The sequence below is a fragment of the Manacus candei genome, unplaced genomic scaffold (assembly GCF_025592945.1).
Source record: "Manacus candei isolate 608988 ecotype Guabito, Panama unplaced genomic scaffold, ASM2559294v1 h1tg000056l, whole genome shotgun sequence".
NCBI lineage: Eukaryota > Metazoa > Chordata > Aves > Passeriformes > Pipridae > Manacus > Manacus candei.
In genome coordinates this window covers 6778582-6805645 of record NW_026138104.1, presented here as the reverse complement: position 1 = coordinate 6805645, position 27064 = coordinate 6778582, and the positions used below count along the sequence as shown (strand labels likewise).

The following is a 27064-nucleotide window of genomic DNA, read 5'->3' as shown; positions in this document are numbered from 1 at the left end:
ACTCCTATGGAACTCTACTTAAAAAAAAAAAAGGACAGAAACTGAAATATAACATCTCTGTTTTCTGTTTTCTCCTACTCTCCATAAGATGCAGGAAAGGGACCATATAATAAATCCCAGTAACTATTTCTATGCAGGAGGGAGATTAAACACTACTGTTTTGGATTCCGGCATGATAGATGCTTTTGGTGTTGATCACAACAGCAAAAGAGAAGTGGAGAGGTCAACAAGTTTTTAAATTTATAAACAGCTGTGTTAAGTCTGTGTTGGGCCCCCAGACTCATGTACTGACCTTGGTTGCCCTGAACAACCACACCTGGGAACACCTTTTGCCCAGGATCTCCATTTCAGCTCAGGTAGGGCACAATTTAGGTCTTTGTCTGAGCTATGTTGTAGGTATATCCACCTCATGCACTGTATCCTGGACATACCTTGGGCCTATCTTGTAAGTAGCTTGCCTGCACCTCTGTTTCTGGCCCGGGATAGACCCTGTGCCTACATCGTGCCTTCCTGGATGAACCCGGATCATCACCTCAGCTTCTCGGGGACTGCTGGTGTGTGCTGTTGCCAGCGCCCCGACACTGAGTGCAGGCCCTGTGGGGCTGTGCCTTGTCACTGAGGGCACTGCCTGCACTGGGATGACCTTCAGCGGTGTGTTTGAGGCTTACCTTAACTCCTTGAGGATGACCTTCACTCCATGAGGGTTTGTCCACCCTCACAGAGCAGCCCTGCTCTTGCATCTTCCTAAGGATCTGGTCACCTTGCTGAGTGTCAGCTGATGCACAAAGCAAGATGTACAGCAGGCGGGTCAGTTTGTATTATCCAGGAGCTGATGGCTGACTTACTGTGAACGCATTGGGGGGTGTGTGCTCTGCGTTACCTGCGTGTACTGACCCCGAACAGGGAGGGCAGATGTCACAGGGGTTCCTCATTATACAGTGGAGAAAGTGTACATTGTGTTCGATGTTTCTCAGCTGGGCAGAAGTGCCTTTGCAGGATGTCACTGACCACATCCTCTGTGAGGTAGTCAAGAAACATACTCTGCTGGGGGTATAAGAGGAGAGCGAGACCACAGGGGTGCAATGCCCCCGCCGCAGACCCAGCCCTCCGTGTGTGCTGCTCATCGGCCGAGGGAACCGCCGTGCCCGGGGAGCCGAGCTGGGGCGGCTGGCAAAGGCCTGCCGCAGAGATCCCTCTCACTCCCACCGATCCCTTCACAGAGGGGGCAACTGAAAACCAGAGCAACTACGACAGAAACTGCACAAAGTTACGGTGTGTGAGGTTAGCTGGGTAAAGAGCAGGGCGATGGTCGGCTTTGCTTCCCAGAAGGCTGGAGATGAGTGTGAGGGCGGGGGGCGGCGAACGAGAACCACCTCCTTCCCGGGCTGCGCTGGGACTCGTCCCGAGCGCCCTCAGCCCCACATCCATCGCCGCCGCTCCCTCCATCCCCTCTCCCCTCCCGCCCCGGACGCAGGCGCAGGCGCGGCCCGCGGGCACATGCGCAGTGCTGCGGCGGGGCCGGCGCTCCGCGGCTCCCGCGGGGGCGGGGCGGGGCGCGCGCGCGGTGCGTGGCGGGCGGGCGGCGGCCGCTCCCCGCGGGGGGGGCGGGGCGGGGCCGCCGCGCCGAGCGGGGCCATTTCAGCCGCCCAGGCCGGGATGCGCCCGGCGTCCCGCGGCTGCCCGCCCGCTGCCCCACTGCCCGCGGGACTGCGGCGCTGACCGTCCCTGCCTCCCGCTCCTGCCCGCCCGCCGCTCTGCCCCCACCACCCTCCGCGTCTGCCGCCGGCAGCGCCATGGCGGCCCCCAGCAGCATCGTGCCCGTCATGGCGAGTAAAACCAAGACCAAGAAAAAGCACTTCGTGGCGCAAAAAGTGAAGTTGTTCCGGGCTAGCGACCCGCTGCTCAGCGTCCTCATGTGGGGGGTCAACCACTCGGTAAGCGCCCGCGGCTCGACCAGCGCCGACTGCCCGCCCCGCCAGGGCATCGCTCCCCGGGGGCTGCGGGGGCTCGGGCGGCACCGGCGGAGATTCGTGCTGCCTGGAGCCCCCCGCCGCTGCCGCCGCCCGCCCCGGCGGGGTCAGGACCGCGCTGCTGGGAGAGGCTGCGGTGCCCTGCCCTGCCCGGGCGGGGTGATGCGCACCCGGCTGCCCGAGGGCGCGGGGCCGTGCCCGGCGCCCCCGGTACCCCCGGTACCCGGGGTCCGCTCCTTCGACCCGCGGGCCCACTCGGAGGCAGCGGGCGAGTGGTGCCCGTGAAGGGACGAGGCTGCGAGCGGAGCCCGAGCCGCCCCGCTCCTGGCGCCGACCGCGCGCGGGCGTCGCATGGATGTGCTGCGGTCGGGAAAAATCCTGGTTATCAGCGGGAACTGGCCGAGTTCGTCCCGTGTCCGTGCAGTTCGCCTCGGCGGGTGTCCGCTGCCGGTGTGCGCGGGGGAGGGGAGGAGGGAGGGTTTGGTGTGGTAAGGCGGCAGAACTGCACCATTCGCGAAGTGCTCCATCACCCTGCGGGGACGGGCGGCCCGGGCTCCGGGAGAACCCCCGGCCAAGCGCTGGTCTGCGTTAAAATTAGGAGCCCTGGTAAAGATGTCACATGGTTTGGGCATTATGAGGCTAAAGTCGCAGCTTTACATCTTTAAATAGCCACCGTGGCAAGTTAGCAGTGTAGAGCCCAAAGATCGCCAAAAATCGGGTGTCAGGGTAGTCGAGCCAAAAGCGTATTCCCTTCTCTTGGCGGAGCGAAGCGTGTGCGCCCCAGTGTCGGCTTTGCGTGGATTACCGGTGCTGCTGTGTAACGAGCCTGTAAGAATGTCAATGTGCAATTTGAGATTAGACTACAAATTTTGTAACAGCCACATGAAACCGGCAGAGCAGCCAGTGGTATTAACTCGCTATTCCTTTTGTTTCCTACACGTCCATATCCCATGAAGTTTTTATACTTTGTGTACATTTCAGTAGTTTTTGCCCAAAGCCTGGAGTCTCTGCATCAAGACTGGGTGCTGTTAGAGCTGCGTTTAAATATCCCAGTGCCTGAAGTGGTGATCTAGGGCAAATGCTTTGGCTCTGTGTACCTCTGCTGAGGTTCAATAGCCTGCTTAAGGTAGCCCTGTGAGTCGGTAGGAAATGATGACAAAGGGTTTCCAGTTTTCTGTAGATCAGTTGTAAGCGGTGACATCCTATATCATGGACTGATAAGAAAGTAGTTATTTGTCTACAAAGCAAAAATATCTCTAATTGTGGAAGTGCATGATATGATATTTGCCAGAATTGGGCTTGAATACACAAATTTCTTTTGCTCCTTCTTCAGTGGGTAGCATTATTCGTAGAAGAATTCCCAAAGAGGCCTCTTTAATGAAAGAAAGCAACCTGGTAATTACAGGGTGAGAGACTTGTACTGAATGGCAGCATGTGCTGGCTGTCGGCTGTCTCTCCCTGAGGAGAGAGGGAGAAGATCGCTGATGAAGACGGAGATCTTCCTGTTGCAACAGCTCATTGCTATGTGTGTTCATACTGGAAATACCACTACTTTCAGAGGAAAGACATCTTCAGTATGAATAATAACAAAGTAAACAGTGACAAACACAACACCATAGTGATAATCACCATCCTGTGATCAATGTGCTGTGGCGTACATAGCTGTTCCCAGTAGAAAATGTAATAAAGTGTATTGATTCATGTATGTCAGAATTCAAAATTACAAACAAAAAATCCTTTCCTTGGAGGACTCAAAGAGCAACCTCAGCAACAGAGCAGGCTTAGAGAAATGCGGCTTCATGTTCACACAAAGGTGATGATTTTAGGTGTGAATATCTGTTGTGATAACTAGTAACAGCAAAGACTAATTCTGCAGATGGTATTCCATTTCTTTACCCTGCTGCAAGGTATAGGCATGAATAATGCTTTGGGGCCCTGCAGAAGCAAAATCCCTCTGAATGAGAGAGCATGGGAAAAAAACAAGTTAATTTGATACATCCAAATGTAAACATCTCCCCTTAGCCAAGAGTGCAGCATTGAAGTGTTGCAGGCTCCTCTGTTAGATGCTTTTCCTGTCATTTTGTAATGCTTGATGTGGCACTGTCCAGCAAATGAAAATATGTGTGCAGCATGGTTGAACTCTTTTATCACAAAGAATTTCTTGAGGGATAAACTACATGTGTGAATTAATTAAGAACAGGAATTAAGGATACTTAGGTTTCTTAGCAGAATAAACAAATCCATAAGCAAACACTAGACTAGTAGCTGAGCATAGATCATAATTCATGGTGGTAGTAATTAAACTGAGAATATAGTAATCGTGTGAAAAATTATATTTAAGACTGCTTGCAGTGCATATCAATTAATGAGACAGTAGAAGTTTCTGAGTCTTACTAACTGTCTTGGGGAATAAGTATATATTGAAATGGTAAAGCTGAGATTAAGTTCCCATGTTTCTGACATTGCTGTGTATATTGGAAGGAAGCACTTGAAACAGATAAAAAGGAAAAAGCAGATTTTTCTGCAGGTTTATTAACTTTTTAATCTTAGGGCTGTACTTTATAGTTGAGTATTTGAGATAGTGGAGTATCTTCAGAGTTTGTAATTGTGTGAAGAAGCTAAGGAAGAAGTTATAAAAACTGTACTCTTAACTCCTGTCCAAGGAGGAAACATGACTCTCTAAAGCAAAAAGTTGAGCATTGGTGCCACAAAGCTGAGGGTTTATAGAAGGGATGTGAATTCTTAATGAGGAAAAAAAAAATCTGCAGAGGTGTGTCTGTTACCCAGGGTTCTTATAAATTACCCCCCTCCATTCAAGAAACTGTAAGCAACTTGCTTTGGTGGTCTCAGTTGTTGTTTACATAGAAGTAGAGAGAAACCTAATGGAAAGTCCTGCTTGGTAATGCAGTAAAATTCAGTAATAACTTCGAAAGGCATATGAGGGGAAAACATGTTAACATTACCCAAATGTCTTATGAAGTAAGAAAAAATGTATTCACATTCAGAGCTGTAAATTCATTTCTCGGTATTCTGACATATGCTGTGGAATGAAACTTGCTGCTAAGTGAAAGGGAAAGCGACTGTGTCCCATTTTGTAGATCTGATTATAATACTGATGACTTGTAGCAGCAAAGACTAATTGTCAGTGCTTGGATCTTGCAGGCATCTGCATCATTAACAGTTGATTTTATCTTGGTCTTTTACCCTATGTCAGAGATAATCTGGCTGTGCTACTGAAATAAATACTTACTTTAACTGTGGTTAGTATGACTTAAAGCTATATATTTAACTAGTTAGCATAATTGTAATATTTTATTTAAACTGATGTCCTTGTTTTTACTTCTGTATTCTCACTGTTGCCAGATTTACAGTAACTGTGAGAAGGAGAGGGAAGGTAGGTAACATGTAACTTGTTGCCTAGTGCTTTTGGAAGTAATTCTTCCATCTTTACTTCCTGTGAAAAAATGAAACCCACAGATTCTGTGTTTTCTGCATCCTATGATGATCGTACCAGGCACAATGACGGTGAACCTGCTCTTGCTGGAGTTGGTTGCCTGTTTTTGTTAGGAGCTTGTTAGGAAAGCTGGGAGTCTGTAGGCTTAGGTCCTTCACAACATCACTCTCAAAGATGGAAGAAAACTAATACAAGTGGATTTTTTTGGTATCTAATTTTGAGGCAAAGAACAGACTGCTGGAGACCTTGCCTACTGTGTCAACCATTAAATTAAACATATTTAGGAGAAGAGAATGAATGCCTAATGAAGTTATTGAGCATACTGTACAAGTTAAGAAAAACCCACAACCAAAAACAAACAACCCCCCCCCAGCCCCTGGAATCTGTAATCGCCATCTGTTTCTTGGATGATTACAAGCTGATCTAAAAATTTAGCAGTGCCTGACTTCTCAATGGCACTGGCTGCCTAATAAGCAAGTGGAACAAGAATACATGGATAAACCTCCACCCCCAACGTTCTGTAGAGTACATCAGAGCGTAGTTTCTGTGGGTGAAGAATTCAACACATAATAAACTCTATGACCTTCTTCAACTGCTCACTGTGAGCCTGATGCTACTGTTGCACTCAGTTGTAATCTCGCTTGATCTTTTTTACAGAAATGGAACAACACTGTGACAGAGTAATGAAAGGAGAGCTGCGGGACTCCTGTCTACCAGTGGACCTCCTGGATTCCTTCACCTTTAGAGTTAGAAGTTGGGAGGGGGAAACAAAAAGGCATGACAAGTAAATGCATCTTTCCCCCTCAGATGCACTAGGATATGTTTGATTAAGAAAGCTTCTGTATCTCCACAAAAAGCTATAAAATGTTTGTGTTACGGTCAGTTTTTAGTTTGGGTATTTTCTTAGCTAGCATCCTTGTCTTTCCTGTAACAAACTTTTATCCAGACAAATGAGATTAGCTCAGTTGGTCAGAGCCTGGTGCTAATAACACCAAGGTTGTGGGTTTGATCCCTGTATGGGCCAGGCTGTTCACTTGAGAGTTGGGCTTGATGATCCTTGTGGGTCCCTTCCAACTCAGAATATTCTGTGAAATACACAAATAGCTCACTTATTCATGCCTGTCCTTATGTTTTAATGTGTTGCTGGAGAGTAGAACCTCCTGCTTGTGGCATAAATCACATTTCTTAGTCCTGACTTACCTAGCCTCTCTTGTAAGAACTTCCTGTCCTGAAACATTGGATGTGTAGGAAGATGACACTGAGAAGTTATTGATTAGTTCCTTAGAAAGATGCAGCCTAAATAATTACAAACTATGCTATGCCCTCTGGAATAAAAACTATATATTTGCTTGGTTTCCTGGAAAGAAGGGGTCAGGTCAATCGACAAAAACAAACACACAGCACTTACTGTTAGCAGTATGTCTTCATAAGTTACAGGAGTTGATAACTTCTGGCTCTGTATTTTTAATATACTTTTAAGTGATGATGAGACAGGTGACACCCAGAGGATATGGAACCATAATGTTGACTTGTGGCACTGGCTGTCAGCACAACTGGTTGATTGGAAACTGTCTTGAGATGGGGTGGGCTTGTGTTGTCAGCTACTATTTGTATTTAATGTAGAACATCACTGCTGCAACTGTGCTCTAAGTGGCTTTTCAAAACTGAGGCAAAGTAAAACTGAAGTTACTGATCTTAGAGTTTACTCAAGATTTTAAACAGTGAGCTTGGAGAAAAAACTTTATGAATTGTTTAATGGAGGTAATGTTAAGACTAGATGGGAAAAGGCTCTTTCTAAGAAGCAGGAAGAAACAATGTATTAAGCATTGATTACATCAGAGTAGATAATAAAGCAATTAAAACTATTTTAAAATAAAGTCAGCTGGGCACTGAGCCCAGATGTTTGTATATAGAAGGAAGTAGAACAGGAAGAGCTATTTATTGAAACTTAGTTCTTTTTTGGGTGTCAAGTGCTGTCTACTGCAGAAATTAATTTGATACTGCTTTTGCAACTGCGTTGATGGACTAGTAAAAATACAATTTGTAAATATTTATTATGGTTAGGTTAAGGCTAGTAAACATGCCTGCATGAAATACAAATGGAAGTGATATTTCATGTCCTTCTCTGAACTATTGAAAGGGACACATACAATAGGTTCTGTTAGGTATGAAAGGGGAAGAGCTATGAAAGAGCTTTTACAGCAGTTTCAAAACTACTTTCTATCACTTCTTCCACTCCGAAAGGTGCTGCAAAGGCTAGGGTGGGTTTTTTGCCTATAGGTTTTTGAAACTGAATTTCATTAACCACAGCAGAGAGGGCTGAACAATGTTCAGTGAAGCAAATAAGCACCACAAATTTGTTTTGCTGGCTCAACTTACTTGTCTTATTTGAGTATCCTGCACCAGATGCCTTAAGAAGGAGTCTCTAGGGGATTATTTTTGAATTCTTTGCTCATTAAAGCAGACACTTGCATTATGCTCATTGGCCAGAGCCCGGTAGGTGTTTATTTTCCTCCTGTAGTTTCAGGGTGGCAAACTTTGTTTAATATAACTGACTCACCCCATTCTGTAGTTCCTGCTGTATAGTCCCATTCTCTGCTCTTCCTTGAAAACACCTTGTGTTGTAGGGATTGGTAGGTTACCTGTATGTTGGGTGACCTCATGACAACTTTAGAGCAAGGTGAAACCACCCATTATTTACAGTTCTTCAGTGTGATCTTGCTAGAGCTAAGCACTCAGAGTTGTAGTGATGTTGGCTTATGGATATATTGACTTGTTAAGAGCTTAGTCATCTTGGCTGTTAACTCTGATGTTTTAAAGGCTTGAAAGAAGTACACATTTATTTTCATACCCCAGTACGAATTCACTATTTTATGTTTACTTCCAAGGTATATTTGTGTGTTTTTCCACTTCTCATATGTATACTTACTATGTAAATGTCTAACAAAAAGTCCCGATTTCTGTTCTCATTTTCACTGTTAGTAGAGCATGTGTTTGCATTTAGCAAAATAGTTGAAGCAGTGTAAGTAGTTGCTGCCTCGGCTATGGGATGGAAATGACAAACCTTGATAGTTTTCATGGTCTGCATCCTAGTACATGGTGAAAAGAGTTAGCTTTTAATGGTTGAGATGGTGACTTCTTGCATGTGGTTTGCTATGTGATCATCTGTCTTATGATCTTCCTGTAGAGCCTGGGCTGTTCTATAATAAGTTAATTAGTTTTGTGTTGAGAGATTGCTTAATAAGGGTGTTGTGAAAATTGTTTGAAGTAGCTGAATGCTGTAGTGATGGATCTCAAACTGAAAAGAAAACATTAGCTTTATCTTCAAAGAGTGGAGCTGAATAGTTTGCAGTAGAAATACTTAATGGCCATACACCTTTTAGAGTACTTATTTTTCATCAGGCTTGGTGAACAGCTACCTTGTGTACTGAGACAAGGTAATTAGTCTAATCCAGCTCTTTTGTGTGCATTGTAAGTTCCCAAGGCAACCATTAATATTCTTAACACAGTATGTGCATGATTCTTCTAGATTGTATGACAAAACTGAAAAAATCACATTCCCTTATGTGCCATTATTAGCCTGTGGAGCTCCTTGGTGAGGGTGCGACTTACAGAACCACATTGCAGCTGCTTGAGTTAACTGGTTTAGTCTTTCATTTTTCCTCATCTCTCTCCTGATGTCTTAGTCATGTGCTGTCTCACAGCTCTGCTATACCTGTGTTTGCATTTTATCAATCAATTCAGTCTTCCTGGTTAACAAGTTCAGCCATATCTGTTTTTCTTATCAGTAATTACCCAGTTCCACAGCAATAATCCAGCAAAAATAATACATTTTGAGAAGTTTTTTAGATGGACCATAATTCACTGAAGTTCATGGTCCAGCTATGCAAAGAGCTGGGCCAGCAGAAGGAATGTGGAGTTGATGTAAAAACAGAAGAGATGGGGAAGTTCCTTGTTTGTAAGGAAGCACCAGTTTAAGCTAGCATAGGGTTAGACAAACCACAGCCTCCATAGTACTGAGGCCTGCTAAAACTAGGGCTGCTGGACTTGTTTCCATTCTCTCTAGTACTGATGTGATCCTGTGGCAAGTTCAGTTGGGGAGATATGCTAAAGGAAAAACGAATGCAGAAAAGTGAATAGAGCAGGGGTTTTATACCACAAAAGACCGTATTCACAGGTGTCAGTCCCAGTTTAAGAGGAGCTGCAAACACTGCGGGGAGCGTGGAGGGAAGAGTTGGATGTATGTGTACTTTAAGGTGAGTTTTTATAGTACTGTAGGACAGTTGGAGGGCCACATATAGCTCTAGTGTGCTCTTTGACTGGCCAGTGATCTCCTGTCTACAGCTCAATTTTGTGTGTGGTAACCTTGCGTTAAACTGTTGTCCATAGTAAAAAAGCTCACTTGAGTAGAGAGCTCTCATTGTGGATTCTGCACTTTCAACAGGGAGGCCTTTCTCAGTTATTTTAACCTCTTCAATTTGTTGTGTATTTTGAAAGAGGCAGAACTGTCTATATTGTACCCATTGGTTTCTGGTCATCTCTTCAGTCTTGGTTTTTGGAACATGCTGAATCATCTAACTTCGTAATTTGCGTATCCAGAGACTCAGTGTCTTCAAAAAAGTTGTAATGGCTTCTTAGGGGCTGAAGTTTTTGACGTTGCTTTTAGAGGTAAATACCAACATTTGGAAGACCTTCTAAACAATAACAATTCTTGAGAATCTTACCTTAAATATTCTCTTGCAGGCTATCCAGAATGTGGCTGTAGCAGTTACTGACTTTTGTTTGGTTTTTTGCTGGAGGAAGAAAGGAAAATACCAAACTTGGTTAGCCTAAGGCCAGTTAAAGAAAGCATCTTATTAATAGTTTTACTATACTGATTTGAAATTGAGCAATATCTGATTAGCTTGTGGTGGCAACCCTCAGTAATTCTGTTATTAGGCTACCAGTTCTGTTAAAATGTCCTTCATCTATGGCATGCCCTGTTGCAAAGTATACTTAAGGCTGTTTTGCAGAGTTGAGTTATGCATTGATCATGTTGCCCATGTTTTGTCGGCCTTTGTTAAGATCATGTGAGTACCAAAAGCTTTTTTGGTACAGCAGGTTCTGATGTTACAATGTTGCTGTCTGTGTTTTTTCTTTGTTCAGTGTACTTGTTTTCTCTCTCAGCCATGTCTGTAGTTAGTGTTTATTGGTGTTATGGTGTGGTGTGACCCTCATCGTGGGTTGGGCTCTGGGTGATTAGAGCAAAACTTTGCAGAGGAGCTCAGAGAGAAATACTCTTTTAAGTATGTGATTGTTTGGCCCTTTACAGCATGCGAATCTCATGCATTATGATTTCCTAGAGCTGAGGAAAGGTCAGAAGATTGACATAACAAAAGCTAATCTCTGGGCTTCCCACTTCTGTCTTTCTGACTTGTATTTTGAGCTGAATCTAGAGCTCGTTTTAGGAGACCAAATTGCAAAATACCAAAAATTGAGAAAGCAGTTGAGCTGAGGAATCGTATATCTGTTTTTACTTCTGGAAGAGGAAGGACTTATCAACACATGCTGTCTCAGCTGGCTATTCAAAAGAGCTGGTTGTCTCTCTGGGAAAGATAGCAGTCTCAGATGAGCTAACTTTACTGGAAAGCCCATACCCAACCTCCTCCTCAGTCACTGCAAACTTGCAGTTATAGGACTCGGAAATGATTCACTCAAACTGAAATGCAGTGTCAGATGCTCGGTGAGGTGCTGCAGCCCAACACCACCCTCCTGTGCAGTGGCTTGGGGTTGATGCAAACTAGGAGTCTCCCTGCTGCCCTCAGTGTTTTTCCCCCTCTGTTAGCAGAGGAGAACTGAAATTTTCTGGTAATTATTCTTTTAGGTCTTAAGCAGAGCTGTCAGATTAGTGAGTTTCCAGTCTGACTCATGATTCACTTTGCAGGCTGTGTATGTTAACCAGCCTTCTCCTGTGCTTACACAGTGGACAGGACCAAAAAAAAAAAGCTTTCTGGATATTCCCTAGGCTCACAGAAGACAAGTGGTAAAAGTAATTTAGAGAAAAAAAACCTTAGTGCTTGAGAACAAATCCACGTACCTGCTTGCAGGCAAAAAGCACTGCAACCACTGATTTTTGGAACCTCTTGCCCATTCTGTTCCCGATATAGCAGTTTCTCCAGCTGTTATTTTGGGCTTCAGCTGATTCAACAATGCTGCTTTCTCTTTCCTACCTACAGCTGCAGGCAGTTGTGGCTGGTTATTTCATTTGAGTGAGCAATGTCCTTTGGGCTGTGTTGGCTCAGGGATGTTAATAGGGTTCAGATGTCTCTGGGCTCACAAAATCCTGCACTCCTTGTCCCTCCTCCATTTGGTCTGTTGCAGTACATCAAAGCAAAACAGTATTGAAATAGTGAGCATCTTGAATCTTGGTAGTGCACTATGCCTTTTTCTTGGTGGGAGTAGGATGGATTTCTTTTCCTTCTCCACAGCATCTTCCACCTTTTGGGGTTTTTTTTCGCATTGTACAGCAATTTTCTGTGGTTGGTATTGGTGTTTTTAGTTCGTCTTTCAAGCTAATCACTCTTCAGACATTATTTTTGTCTGAATCTTTCAGGGAAGGTTTATTGCAAGTTTCTCCTTGGAAGGTGTTATTTGATAGGATATTTTTAATATTCCTGTCTTGTTGAGGAAATCTCTCAGACTTTCATATTTAGGTCAAGTTTTTCATTTTCCTGTGAGTGACTTCCTAAGGTTCCTGGCTGAACATGACTTGCTTCACAATTAAAGGCTGAATACCCAAGAAGTTACTGGAAGAGCCTGAAAGTAGTGGTTCTTCCTGCATGATGTATTGGTCACCTGAAAGATGAAGATTCATTGGGGTATAAAGGATGATGACTCTTACAACAGGCTTGTTCTTGCTAACTAATCTGAGGTCTTGTTCATGCCATTATAAATGCCCTTTAAAACGTAAAGACTCCTTCTTGAAAAACCATGTTTCCAACTGTTTTGCAGTAATATGTTTGTGATGACTGGTAATTTGGAGGCTGTCTTTGTATTGCTGAAATTGCTAAGCTATGCTTGTGTTTTTTGGTGTGTAAAAATGCTTGTTTGTCCATGTGTCTCAAGAGTTATTAGAGTCGTGAAAATATTCCTCTTGTTTGACTTTGTCACGAGATACCATACTATTCTTCTGGTAGCACAATGCTGAAAAGTTCAGAAATTAAAAACAGGCAGATGAGGGATATAGAAATATGTCTGGCTGGCAGACTGTAATTTAGTCACTGAAGTAGCTGTTGCTCTGTGCATGTGATTATCTCAATAGCAAGGCTAAAATTCACTTCAAAACCACATTCACAGCTTAAGAAATCCTTTGTTTCTTTGTTTACAAGAAATTGATTTAAACCATCACATTTTTTTTAACATGTGTTACTTTGTGTGGTTGAGTTGGCCGAGGTGTCAGCTGAAACCTGGACACAAGGGTATAGACATCCATGTACTCAGGTGATGGAAAGTAACACCTGAAGTAATCTACTTGCTTTTATTTGTAGTGCCATGGGACCCCTTTTGAACTGAAGACATCATCCAGGAGATCTGTGTCATGTATAAACACATAACTGAGATTTCAGGGTTGCTCGTTCTTCATTCACGCTTGGACTCTGACCAATAGTGGCCTTTTGATAAGCAAAACTGAAAGGAACCCAGCTAATCTATGTCTCCTGATTAGACTCTTGAAATATATATAGTTTGTTCCTCAAAAAAAAAAAAAAAGAGAGTTTGAAATGCTCTGTGAACATTGGACTTGCTGGTCAAAGGCTTTGAAAAGTGTTAACTTGGGACTCACTCATCTCTTACATGGGAAGCACTGTATTTAAAAAAAAAAATAAAAACCTTAGGCCATTCATTAAAGGAAGGACATAGATTTGGTTGTGTGGAGTTCTCAAGATGACCTTATATAGCTGCTCATGAAGACAAGTATTTTTACTGCAAAGGCTTCCCCTGTTTTCTTCATCTGCTACTGAAAATGGACTCAAGTAGTGGTGCAAGCTGTTATGGATCATTTGGATGATGAAGTTTAATAATATGGCTTCAAGTAGGTGGAAGAAGCAACAGAACCAAGATAGTAAAGCATGATCCTTGAGCTACATTTTCTCTACTACTTACTATTGCTCCCCTAGCTGACAAGTTTGAGCTCAGAATTGGTTTGTCAGGTTCATACTAGCTATGTTTTGTGCCATTTTCCCCTTTTTTGATGGACTAAAGAATTGAGCCCTGTAAGTTTTTGCCAGAAGTTTCTGTGTAACCTCCTCTACCAGGCAGCTCTGCTGAGGGATGCAGATACTCAGCTTTCTGGGTGCTGTGGAGTATATCTGCAGCTTTGCTCCATGCTTCTCATGCACCCTGCTTTTCCGTATCAGATTGCAATATGAGCTAGTAGTAGTTGTCTGGGCAGTCACATTTTTCCCTTTCCTCATGTGCTTGATATGTCAAGTACTTTAAATGTAATTCTGCAGGCTGTAACCATATAGGGTGCTTAGTTTATGGAAGTGATCTCTCAGTTGTTGAAATTTATTTAGTCCAGGAATGCTAAACCTTATTACAGCGTAGTTGTTGATGTAGATATGCCATACAGCAATCTCTCTACAATTTGTGCTAGACTTCTTAACCGCTCTTTGAAAACATGCATGTGTCTGACAAAACTAATTGCAGTTAGTTTTATTTAAGTTTTCAGATGTGTCTAATGTCTTAGAACTTCAGGTAGGGTGAACAAAAGGGGCCAGACAAACCAGGAGTGAAAATGCTCGGCTTTTAGACTCCTTGAACATAAAATAAACAGTGTGCCGTGAGTCACAGCACTGCCACTGCATAACTGAGGGAGCTTGCAGTTTTTTCATTTTTATTTTTTTTTAGAAATTAACTACTCAGAAGATTGGTATTGTTGAATTTTACTGTATATTTCAGGACAGAACAGCTGATTTCCTGCCTAATTAACCTATTACTTTATGAAGTGTTTCCTAAAGCCTTGAGATCCTGTGCATTTACATATATTTGCATAAGTAATGCACAGAGGAAAGTGCTCTGGAGAATCTGACTGGGGCTTCTGGTGGAGTTGGCAGTATTCACTGTTGCACTAGGAACCTGTTTCACAGCTCCCCCAGTGAGCAGAAAGCTTTGCAGCTACCTTGGAGGGGCGTGTTAAATGGAACAGTGATCGAAGCGCAGTCAAACAAATCCAGCCTGCAGCTCTGCTCCAAGGCTAGTCCTGCTGGCACAGGACACTGAAATCCTCTCTTAAAAGCATACAAGGTGACTGATCAGAGAGGTGCTTATGCTGTGGATGTCTAAAGTTTTTGAAAGATAATTGCCACCAAAAATTGGAATGAAACAAAAAATAATGCAAGATTACTTAAAAGCTGAAGTTAACCACCATGGAAACTCCAAAACATTGTTAATCATCGTCAACTATCCAGACCATGACTGCAAAATTGTTGCATGACTGCTGGAAATATAAAATATTTCCTGTGTGAATATAAGTATCTTTTATACAAGTGACACTTTCCTTGTCACTTAGCTCCAACAGTATGAAACCTGGGACATACGATCCTGTTAATTTTTCCATGGCGATTTACTAATGAACTATTTAAATTATTTATTACCTCTTTTTTCTTTTTTTTTTTTTCCCTTCCAAGGTGTACTTAAGGTCAGGAAGCATGAAATAACTATCCCAACACCAGTAATGCTGCAGTGTAACAGCTTCACTCCTTAAGATTTCCAGAGATGTAAAGGCGACATTGCACCTTCAGCACTCCATCTGGAAGGGGAAGAGTTTCACAGGACAGAGGGGAATTTTGTTTGGGGGTTTACGTATTTTTAGACAGTTATATTTTTCTGATTTCTGGCCAAGTTGTTGTTAAATAAAGGCATGGCTTCATCACGAGTGTGGGCCTGCCTAAAACCTGTCCTTCCCACGGCTGAGCCTGGCTGCCAGCAATGTGTGTGTATATCTGGTCAGCCAGGTCAGCTGCTCATCCTGCTGAAAACTAGCTCTGTCTGGAAGCAGGCAGGGAGGGGCAGAAAGGACAGTAGTGGGATGTGAGTTGCTCTTTAAAATAATGAGCAAAATGACTTCTTGTGACCTTTTTGAGCACTGCTGTGAACAGCAGGCAAGAGAGCACACTGGTACTTGTGCTGTGTGATGCCGTGCTGCAGAGGTAAGGCTGTCTTGGTCTGTGCCAGCTGTGAGCCAGATCCTTTTCTGGACTGTGTTCGTTTCCTTGCATGGAGGGTAGTGATTTTGAAACTTGGAAAGTGTTAATGGTCATCCTTGAGGGGAGGAGCAGTAGAAGAAAAAGTGAAATCTCTTCATTGGCTGCTGTTTTGAGTTTCTGCTCCTTTAGGTTTTACCAGCAGCCTTATCCTAATAAGCCACTTTATTCTTGAGCTTGTCCTCTAGGAACAGACACCACATCTCTTAACACTTAATCAATATTATGCTTTCTATGTCATGAAAAGAACCAGTAAAATCTGATGACTCTGATATTGCCAGTTTAAATATCAGGCTCTTAGGGGAAATGTTTTTAGATGTATTTGCAGCAAATGCTAGGGAACTAAAATGTAAAGGAAATGAAGGTGTGATCTCTGGGATTTTGTAGAAATCACTATGGAATACAGGTAGTCCATATCCATGGTGACTTTTGGGGATCTTGAAAGTGCTATTGTTTGTCCCAATGGGAGAGACTGGCACCAATTTTACTCTATTGCTGAACCTAAAAATTAATGTGTTGGACTTAATCCATCTTAGTATTCAGTCTTTAATGTTGCGGGTTTTGCCGTAAGTGATAAGGAAACCTGAGCAAACTATTCCCCTGCGTCTTTGTCAAAAAATGGGAAAATTATTCTACTTCTTTCAGTTAGTTCTCTGATGGGCTCCTTCCTGGCATTACGTGAGACTATGAAAAGTCTTCTTTATAGAAAAGAAATTATATCCTTTTTTCCATGCCTAGAGTCTCTTCACTTCTATTTTTGAATGTGTATCAAACCTCCGTGGCTGTGTCCCTTTCCAGTCTAGGGTTGTGTGTTAGTAAATCTTTCCCCTGAGGGACAGTTTATGCTTACTCTGAATAACAATTTGCTGGATAGGTAATGCTATATTAGCTTGCTTGCATCTACATGTCATTAGGGAATCTGACTCTATGCTCCTAGTAGGAGTCTTGGAAGGGATAACTTTTGGTTCATTTTTAGATGTTACTTTCCGCAACAGTTGTTGTTGGTCTTGGTCCTGTTCTTTCCCTTTTTTTTGTTTGTTTTTGGTTTTTTTTTTCACTCTTCGCAGTATTGTACCTTTGGCCAGGCTGTTTAACTTCCCATTCAGCAGGAAAAGTATCTTTCTAGGAGGAAAGAGATATTTTTAGGAAATCAAGTACTTAGTTTCTGGTGGGATCTGACAAGTACCCGAACCAGTGTGAAAGGGACAGGCAGAGCTGCGTGGCAGGGTGCAGGGGTAGCTGGTCAGTGAATCTGTCCCCTTGTGATGAGAGTAAGCTGTTGGCTTCAGTGTCAGGCTTGCGTCTCTTCAGTCTCATTCTCTTCACTCATGTTGGGTACACTGCTCACTCTCACAACGGTGCTACTCTATAGCTGTCTTGAGCAAGCAGGTATAATATTTTCAGGGGAACAAATACGAAAACTCTATTTCAAATTACATACATTTGTGTAGCCATGGAGCACTGCAGTGTGTTTTGTATGGTACATCTGGTAGTTAACTGACTTCTTAAAAAAGACCTTCAGCATCTACTGCCAGTCCAACACACGGTTTTAATTTGTCTTTGTTCAGAGACTGATGTCTCTTCTCTCTGCCACATCAATAAGAAACATGCTTCAAATTCAAGTGGTTTCTCTCCTGAGTGACCTGTTTATATTTTCTTTTGCAGTCTTTCTATTAGACTGTGTCCCATCAGTATGAATTGCAGCAGATCAGCAGTGCTATCTGTGGCTTAAGACACAGGGATAAATAACTGTGATCAAGCCCTTCTCAGCTGTGTCTGTGGCTTTAGTAAAAGGAGGCCAAATTCCTACTGCTTATTTTATGCTGGCTCTAGTGTTTGTCTGATCATCCAGTAAATCAATTCAGCTTGCTAAAAGACCAGAGACTAATCTGGCAAAAAGTCTATGTTTTGGGCTTTTGTTTTGTTCTCATTTTTGCTGGGTTCATAGTCTGAATTGATTCGCTTTCTGATTGAAGGGGTTGGTAGAAAGGGGAAAAAGAGGCAAGACTATTCCCACTTGCCAAGTGGCAAATCATGTAATTCACCTTGGCTGGGCAGCAAAAGGTGACCAGCCTGAGCTGGTCTTGCTCCTGGCTACTGGCTGGGTAGGTCACCAGCTGAGCTCAACAAAAGGCATGTTGAATGCCAGAGGGGTCAGAGGCTGGATCTGGCTGACAAGCTGGCTCACTCTGCCATGGAGCTGCAGTTGGAGAAGGGGATGAGCAAAGTTAACACTGTAGTGCTGCACTGTATTGTACAGTAGCCTCCCGAGTTCGAAGGAGTTATTCTGACAATGAGTATTTTCACTTTCTTATGGTGTTAGGCTTCCATACATCAAACCTGATACCTGGCAGTACTTAGGTACTGATGTGCTTTCAAGGGAAGCTTCTAGTCTGTGTGAGTTGTGATATGCCCACTTTGTACAAATATTCCAGCTCTTCCTTTTCTTTAATGATGGCAGATCTTGGTGTGGGCTTGGGGAAGTCAGAGCTGAGTTGACTCCACATAGGACATGAGCATCAAATACTTCCAGAGTATTCTGGATCTGCTACCAAACCGGTACTGTGCTTTGTGGGGTGTTTTCTGCTTCCCTTTCTATCATTGCTTCTTCAACAGTTTTTAGTCATTACTATCTATCTTGGTTTTTGTTTCTTTCTTTTCATAACCTGGATGGTCTCTGATACCTTACATAGATAAAATACTATCATGTGAAGGTCTCCAGAGAGGATTGTGACTGCATGCATCTGCAGATGTTCTTGGGAGATGGTACACTCCCCACATTTCTCAGTATGTGGCCAAACTAACTTATCTCATGTTCGTGTTGTAATCGTAAAGACTTTTAGTTATTGTGATTAGTTTTAACGTTTCCTCCTTGCAGCATTTTCTGCCCAGTGCTATTGTAAGAGCAATGTATTAGTACATGCCATGACTCTAATGAACAGTAGACTTGAACGGAACTTTTGGACAATAATTTTGATGCTTGGCTCTAACATAATTAGCCAGTAAATGCTTGACAACTTTCATTTTTATCTCAGTAAATGTAATGCAAATTTTAGATGCTAGTTATAGTGCATTCATATTAGGTGTCACTAGTGACTTTCCTATGGCTCATTTGCAAAAACTACCAAGCATATTTGCAGTTTAGGTGGCATAAAGTATGTCTGACTGTGCATGTTTATAACATGCAAGTGTATTGGTGCTGAGGTAGACAGCTACTTTTTATTTGTGCAACCAAATAAAATTGTAAATACTATACCAAGAGTGGAGAATGCCATATTCAAGTAAATCCTTGTAGTTTCAGGGGACTTAAAACACAATCAGTGGTCTTGGCAGATGGCCAAGGGCACAGACGGCTTTTGGAATTCTTCCAGCTGCTAATGGAGTGTGGATTCTGATTAAATTCAACTGTGGCCACTGAGTCTTGGTCTGCTTGTTTCTATATGTGTTAATGTATGCTTTTCTAACAATATTTAATTTAAAAATCTGTTTTAATACTCAAAGGCAGCTTTGCAGTATCCTCACGACATGGATCTCTCCTATATGTTAAGCACACTCAAGATTGAAACACCAGCAGGCCACTGCATTACACTTTCTAGGGCTCTCCTATGAAAACTAGCTGTTGTAAAAACTTTGAAATATTTGTGCTGGCAGCCTTGCAGCTTCCAAAGAAACACTGCTGCATTAGTTGTGTGAAGTCTGTTCTATTGTTGACATAATTAACTGGTTACAAAAAATAAAATCTAGTACAGCTGAACTGCGGTGTGGTCGATGGGGCCCTTGACAAGACTTCAGGCTGTACTTTGAATGCAAGCCCACTGGATCGATTGCTCATCCACTTTACTACAGCTGAAATTGTTGTGAGGAAGTGGAATGATAGGGTGATCCCTTATACTTCAGATTTATCAGTGAAGGGAGGAATGTATTAAAGCAAGGTGGCAGGATGAGGTTATTCTTCTAATTTAATTTGGAAGAAATGTGGAATTTCCTAAACTTCAGGCTCCAAAGAATAAATATATAAGAATTGTTAGGCTAATGTCAAAGGCAAGTCTAGTTTTGCTAGAGCACTCTTGTTAAAAGGTTGCAAATGCTTTTTACATTGATACCACAATGGGAGAAGGGGAAAGTAAATTACTGTAGCATTTATGTGAGTGCTGGTATGATCATAGGGAGTAGGTGGCTATATATTGGATTATTTCAGCTCTCTACATAGAAGTACATTAGGATTTTTTGCCTTTTTTTTTTTTTTTTTTTTTTTTTTTTTGCATTACGAGTTTGTCAGGTCAAGGAGTCAATCTAATTGAATTCAGCAATAAAATCTGAGGTAATACTTTTCATGGAAAATATCATAGACAGTTAATGCAAGAACATAACTGCGTAAGTGTCTACAAAAATGAATGGCTGTGCCTCAGTAAACTTCTTTTAAAGAATTGCTGATGAGAAACCTTCAAATGGGGCTGTATCTGAAAGAGAAATAGAAGTCACCCATCTGAACAATTTGAGAAACTCTTTGGGTTCTTGTTTAGTTAGGTTTTGTTCTCAGTTATTAATGTGTCATTTTACAATACAGTGATGTAACTGCAGTGATGTCATAGATAGGTTTGTGTTTCTGAAATGTTTTTTTATACCTCTAGTTTTGTTAAATTCTGCAATATTTGCAGTGTTGTAGGGCACTATTACATACAATATGTTATTGAAGTCTATGAATTTTAAATAATTCTTTTTTATTTATTAAAAAAAAGATAGATTTGATGCATTGCTGCATTTCTCTCTCCAGTCTTACTTCTGTTTCTTGTGCTGGTTAGCTTGCAAATTGTTGGAAACGAATAGACACCAGTCTGTTTGTGTAGCAAGTCTTCAAAGTTCCTGCTAAACGTCTCAGAGTTTCTGATGATACTCCAGCAATATTTACAGCATTGTATCTTTGAGCAAGACTGAAGAGATGAACCAAGATTCTAAAGTGAGGAGAGGCTCTTGTGTGCAGAACAGTACCTTGACTCTTAAAAAAAATGGGAATGATTATTGTGCAGAGGAGCTAGAAAAATTAAATTATTTTGAGACAAAGACTAAATGTAAGGGAGGTGAAACTAGAGAGCTATGTTCTGCCCTTCACTGAAAAATGTAAAGTTAAGTGACTTGTTAGTTACTATGGTGTGGTGAGCGTTAGCTGCACCTGTTTCGGTGTATTTTACTTCTGCTCTGAAGGAATATTGAACATTTGGAAGTCAAGTGTGAATGTCAGTTGGATGTTAAATATGCCAAGTACTAAAATCTTATGTTAAACACTGAGGTTTTGGGGAAAGACTACAGAACTAAAAAATCAATTTATTTTTAATATTTCTGAACCTCCATTGTGTCTTGTGGGTAGATCAAGGTCCTGCCTTTACACTCTTGAACTTCAAGGCCACCTGTTTTGTAATGCATTAGCCTCATTCTGAGCACCATTATTCTAGAAACTGAGAAAACTGATTCTATAACTAATGCAAATTTAATGTTGTGATGTAAATTATAGCTATTCATATCTCTTTTGTATAAGAAGTGATGCACAGTCTGCAGTCTGTGGGTGGGAAAATGAACAATTTGTAGTTCTTGTAGACTTTAACTGTTGTTGTGCAGCACAAGTTTTGTTTTATAATTTGAATGTAATGTTATAGTTACATATGAATTACTTATGTGGAAACTGGATTTATTCCAGTGCTGATATTGTGAAATGAGGGAATGAGTTGGGGAACAAATAAAGTTCAGCTACCACTCCTATGTAGTTTAAACAAAACAAAAAACAATCTGGCAGAGATTTAGGAGAGCCATAATTTTATCAAATCCATGTTTGTGTCGTTGGATTTTTTTGTGTTGTCGTTCCTGCCCCTGCTTTTCTTTTTTTTTAGGGTATTGAAACCTAACTTGAGTCAATGGAAGTGTCTGCTCGTGTAACACATACTGTGGTGTGGAGTAGCTACACACTTATCACCACACAGCATGGCTCAAAGAAATGGTAGGTGAGAACAGACTATTTTGTGTTCTTTAAAGGAAGATTTAAGCCATTCTAGTCTTTTTTTGTATCATCAAATACATATTTTAAAGCATATCTTGTTCAAAAGATGCTATAAAAATAGGAGGGGAAAAAAAGCTGCTTAAAAAGGAAGTAACCAAACAGCTCTTAAGACTAAGTCTCTCAAGGTGACCTAGAGCATAGTGAAGGAGATGGAGATCAATTGTGAAACAGAGTGCCAGTGTGTGCCATCTAGCAGAATTACAAGAGAGCAGAAGAACCTGGGTAGTATGAAGGAGACAACTGGAAGCAAGACAACTGCCTTCAAAGTAAACAAAAAAAAAGCAGAAGAAATGTCCAAATGTGTTAAAATCATGAGTCTAGTAGTCTAAATGTACAAACACAGTGAAAAATTTGTGGTTAACAAAATTCATCAAAACTGATAATGCTTTCTTCCTACAGATCAGAATAGTTTCACACTACCTACAGGAATTGCTGATGATAAGGATGCAAATGGAGCACATACAATAGATACAACTTTTGCAGGGAAATTTAATTGTCTTTGTTCATTAGGGAGGAAACCGAAGTGTTTCATTTTCTGAACTTTTCTTTGTGGGGGCTCCTTAGCTGGTGGGTCTAATACAGTAGAGGCAGGAGAAGAGTTTGTGGATGTAGCTGATGATGTGATCAGTAGCAAAGTATGAGGACAGGGTAGTATTCACTCTGGTTCTAAAAAACTCAAAATAGCAGAATTGCTGATGGCATGTACATTCTTGTATAACTCTGTGGTGCCAGGAGTATAGAGAATGGCAGGTGTGATGCCAGAATTTAGGTAAGGGAGATTGTAGCACTTGCAAGTGCTGGAAACAGTCCAGTTAGTAGTGTTATTTATGCAGCTATCCACTACTTCTTATGGTCTCGGCCTGGGAAAAGTCAGTGTGACTTTTGTAAGAAAACCTGTCTTGCAAGCTTGTGAAGACTTTCAAGGGTCAATAACCAGGTTTATAAGATTGATTCAGGTTTATCTAATTTCCAAGTGAATTTTGAGAGGGTCCCTCACTACCTTTAAAGGAAGTTAGTAAGCCATAGCATAAGATGGGAAGGCTTTTGTGTCAATAAATAGTTTCTTAAATTATGAAGAACATAGGGTAGAAGTAAATGCTTGTCTGTATCAGTAGAAAAATTCACTTCTAGGCAGGACAAACTCTGGGAATCTAACATGTTGCTAAATTACCCGGAAAAACCCTGGTGACCAGTGGGGAAGAAAGCTTACAGCTGATATTAAATTATTTGGGATAGTAACAGTGGGGTACAGCTGCAAAGAGCCACAGAAGAACTCATGTGATTGAATTTCCAGTGTTGTTATTTGTCAGGGTGGCTACCTGAGGAGAGCAGCCCCCGTTTGCATAAAGTGGTGGATGCTAAACTGGCCATAACCATGTAGGAGCAAGGTCTTAGTATTGTGTCATCATTCAATAGGAGTCAAACAAGCAATTGCAATTACTAGAAGAGGAATCAAGAGTAAACTAGAAAAGGTTGCTGTGCTACTGTGTAAATCCAGCTTTCATTCACATTTTGAATGCTTTGTATGGTCCTCTCCAGCTAAAAGGTATAGTAGAGCTTAAAGCTCAGTTGAGAGCAAGAGAGATGATCTACGATATGGAACAACTTTGATGTAGATAGTTGATTAAGTGTCAGAAATTGTCAAGATGGAAAAAAGATACTTGAAGGAGACAAGTCTCAAATGCCATGAATAAACTGAGGACTGGGTAGGAAGTGATTTCTACCTTTTTCCATGACAGATGTAGAAGCCGAGTTCAAAACCACCCAGTAGTTCTTCATGCAGCAAATTTAAGGCTTTAGAAGATTAAGCTAACAATATTTATTTCATCTTTGATCACAAATCACTGTGATGTACTGTAGACTTGCTGGCTATGTTGCATTTTAAACTGTCAAGGTGATAGACATCTACTTTGTCAATGACAAGTTATTGCTGCTACTCCAGTTCAAAATTAATGCATATTGTCTGTGTTAGTTTTTAAACAATTACAGCACAGTAGAAACTTAATTGAATTCTAATGATTTTGCTGCAGTGAATTTGAAACCAATCCAAAGATAATGCTACTTTTGTTTTTAATGTTTTTCTTTTGCTTGCCTTAAAGGCTTTCCTAGCTAATTGGGTAAAGTTGGGTTATGTGTTTCATATTTGTTAATCAAATAATCTAAATAAAAATAGTACTGATTGAGAAATGTTTTGATTTGTAGTTACTTGTGCAAGTTGGCATAGAGGGTGCTACTCTGATAAAGCTTAATGTTTTCTTCATCAGTTTAAGCTGTGAGACTTGGGTTTTATGTTAGACACTGTACAAAAGATTGATCACTCTGAGGAAGGTAACTGATAATCAAGACCTGTGTTTATTCTTTGCTTTACCATCTAGTCTTGGTGCTTTCAGTTTTCCATCTGAACTGTTGAAGTGATGACCCTTCAAAAGGGGACAGATGGAGGGAAAGCTCTGCTGAAGATTTCATTGTAAAAAGTAAATCTTGCTCTTGTCCTCAACATACCACCTCAGCTAAAATTGAAGATTACTTCATTAAAGATTTCTTCCAAACACAGGGATTTTACAGTTACAAAACTTCACCTGGAGTGCTTTGTCATCTAAGAGTGGTGGTGCCTGCTTCCATGGACCACTGGCTTCCTTTGGCATATATGTATTTGTGCTGCTCTTGTAGTTTCATCTCATTCTGGTTTTTGAAAATGTGACTAAAATCTGGTCTTGCATGGAGTAATATCATTCACTTTGTGTGTTGAGATGTATAAGAATGAGATGTAATTTTAATTTTTTCCTACAGCTTTCAGGAGATGAATAAAGTACAAAATTATGAGAAGTGACCTTTTATCAAAGTCAGAAGCTGCCACTTGTTCTGTTTGAATTTTAATGAAAAAAATGTAATGATGAAGTGAAATAAAGGCACTACAATGAGAGGTCAGAGGTGAAAACTATGTGGTCTTTTTACAGTATCTAACAAAACTAGTAAAACTGCTTTGATGCTTTTACTTAGGCTTTAACAGGATTTGAGCAGTTACTAATGTGACTTTATGACATTGAACATCCAAGTATTAAAGGAAATCAATTAATGACTACTTACCTACTTCTCTATAATATGTGATGTGCAGTTAAAGGCTTTCTGTTCAGTGTACTCTTATTTATGTGAAAGGTTTTTTTAATTATTTAGAATATTTTAATTTAAAAAAGGCTTTCAAATGACAGCATGAAGTTTAAATGTCTTGCATTTGTTATGTTCATGATAGACTTGTAGTTTCTGGATAGTTTGTGATCAGATTCTCTTGCCCTCTTATCATAAAGCAGATCTTATGTGCTCTGTAAAACTATAATTTAAATTGCTTAGACTGAGCTTACAAGAAAAGATGACTTGAAAAACTAGTAATTGATATTGCTGAGAGTTAGACATACTTCTTGATATAAAACCTCTTAAATCCCATTGATATGACCATATACAGATGTATTGTCAGCAGTCTGTCACTCTAGTTGCTGTGCCTGAGAGAGAATAAAAATGTACTTAAGTTTTTTCCTTTATGTGGTAACTTTTCCCTATTTTTTATGTTTCTTATTGTTTCATTTGAAATTCAAGCAAGTTGCCTACACACTGCGGCACTATAGTCTGAACATATTCTGTCATCTTTGGTTTGCCCTGTAATTTTGCTTTTTAGGGTCTGTTTCTGTGAGCAAGCATTCCGTGTCAGAAGTTGTACTGATGAGTCTACAAATGGAAACTGAGACAATGCTTTTACTTTTCATTAGTCAACTTGAATCATCTAAATGTACAAAAGGAAAATTTGACTTCTGTCTTCCTTGACTACCTGTCAATGAAGGGAATTGTTCCTGGCACATCAGGGCCACCAAAGGCATCAGTTGAATCTGTGAGCTGCTCAGCATCAGGCTTCATGGATGTGGACAGCATTGGTTCTGTTCCTTGATGAAGTGGCATCACAACATGTTATTGAAATGTGCAAAACTGTTACATTTAGTGGTCCTGAAAAAATACTGTCTGCATTGTTAGACTTCTAATCTGTAGTTTGATGTGGGGATATTTAGGGTGTGTTTTAGGATTGTAAGAGGTTCATCCCTTGCTCTTGCCCCTTACTTAATGCATACTCTAAAGCAGTTAATTTATGGTTGTACAGCACCTTTGCCTCACACAGGTTTGCTGTGATATGTTGTTAGCTGAACGTGTTTCTGCTCTCTGTTGTAAATTGCTTTAAGGATTCAAAGTATATAAAAGAACTTGGGCTACAGTTCAGACTCTTGTAGTTTACTAATATGCTGATGTATCTTGTTAGGTCCAGTAGCATGAAGTGTTTATAATCACTTATGTACAGGCTTCTACACTACAAGACTTAGTTTTATTCTCCATTTGCTTCCACCTATCTCTTGCATTTATGCAGGGAGAAAGAACAAGAAAGTAGAATCTTCTTTAAGGATAGATATCCAGTCTCAAATTTTAGCAACACCTTCAGGAGGTGCTAAACTCTTGAAAATCCATAAGGTTACCAACATTTTCTGCTTAGGGAATCCTATCTTTGCAAAGTTGGTCCAATCATTAACTATCATTCTTGAAAACTCTGTTGAACTCCTGTGTTGGACTTAATTCTGCTGCTTAGAAGGAAAAACATTTTAATGTAGATTTATTTATCATAATCGAAAAAAGGTGAAAGGGAGTAACTTGTTTATATAGTCTTATCTGATGACTTCTCTAGAAGGAACACAGGCTTAATTTTATTTAACAGTACTGGATTGGGTAGAATACACTCACTGGATGGTGGCTAAAGGGCATGGGAGAAGATATTGCAAGACTGATTCCCCAGCCTGATTTTATGTCTACAACTACTTTCACTTGAGAGTTGAATTAGTATTTCCCCTTAATATTTTGCAGCCTAAATACAGCAGTAACAGCTGTCAGTGCCTCCCCCCCCCCCCCCAAAATTAAGAATACATCTGCCTTGTCTAGAGGGAAAATGAAACTACGAAGCATCAAAAATAAAAGAAAATGTAAGTGCTCTGTAATGCCTTGAAACTTTCTTAAAATGCATAAAGGCAGATGTAAAAGGCAGGTGAGCTGAGATGCTGATCTAAGAAGAGCCTCTCCTCTCCAAGAGTGGGATCTGCCCTCCATGCCACTGACTTCAACAGAGTGTACCCGTCCAGTTTTCCAGATGGATGAAGTGTTCAGATGGCTGCTTTCAGTTTTTGGAGAGTGCATTAAATGCATGTATGAAATGTCTAGGTACCAGTGTTCATAGTGTAGGGGACTTGAACCATATGCCATGAGAAAATACATCACAAGGTCTCACCTCTTCCATCCTACTTCTGGCTGCCCCAGCAGCTGCCCA

At 41.2% G+C, this 27064-nt stretch overlaps 1 protein-coding gene across 3 annotated transcripts in view; it reads left to right on the top strand.

Annotated features, from left to right (window-relative positions):
- The first annotated feature begins 1599 nt into the window (after positions 1 to 1599).
- PIP4K2A (phosphatidylinositol-5-phosphate 4-kinase type 2 alpha) overlaps positions 1600 to 27064 on the top strand; it is a 107121-nt gene continuing 81656 nt past the window's right edge. Inside the window, exons 1-2 of one of the 3 annotated variants that reach the window (XM_051802474.1) lie at positions 1826 to 1934; positions 21548 to 21654. In XM_051802474.1, the coding sequence (XP_051658434.1) occupies positions 21652 to 21654 (3 nt within the window). In that variant the 5' untranslated portion in view covers positions 1826 to 1934; positions 21548 to 21651. Of the gene's footprint in view, positions 1935 to 19893; positions 21655 to 27064 lie in introns of those variants that run through there. The other 2 variants (XM_051802472.1, XM_051802473.1) reach the window with 2 other exon arrangements.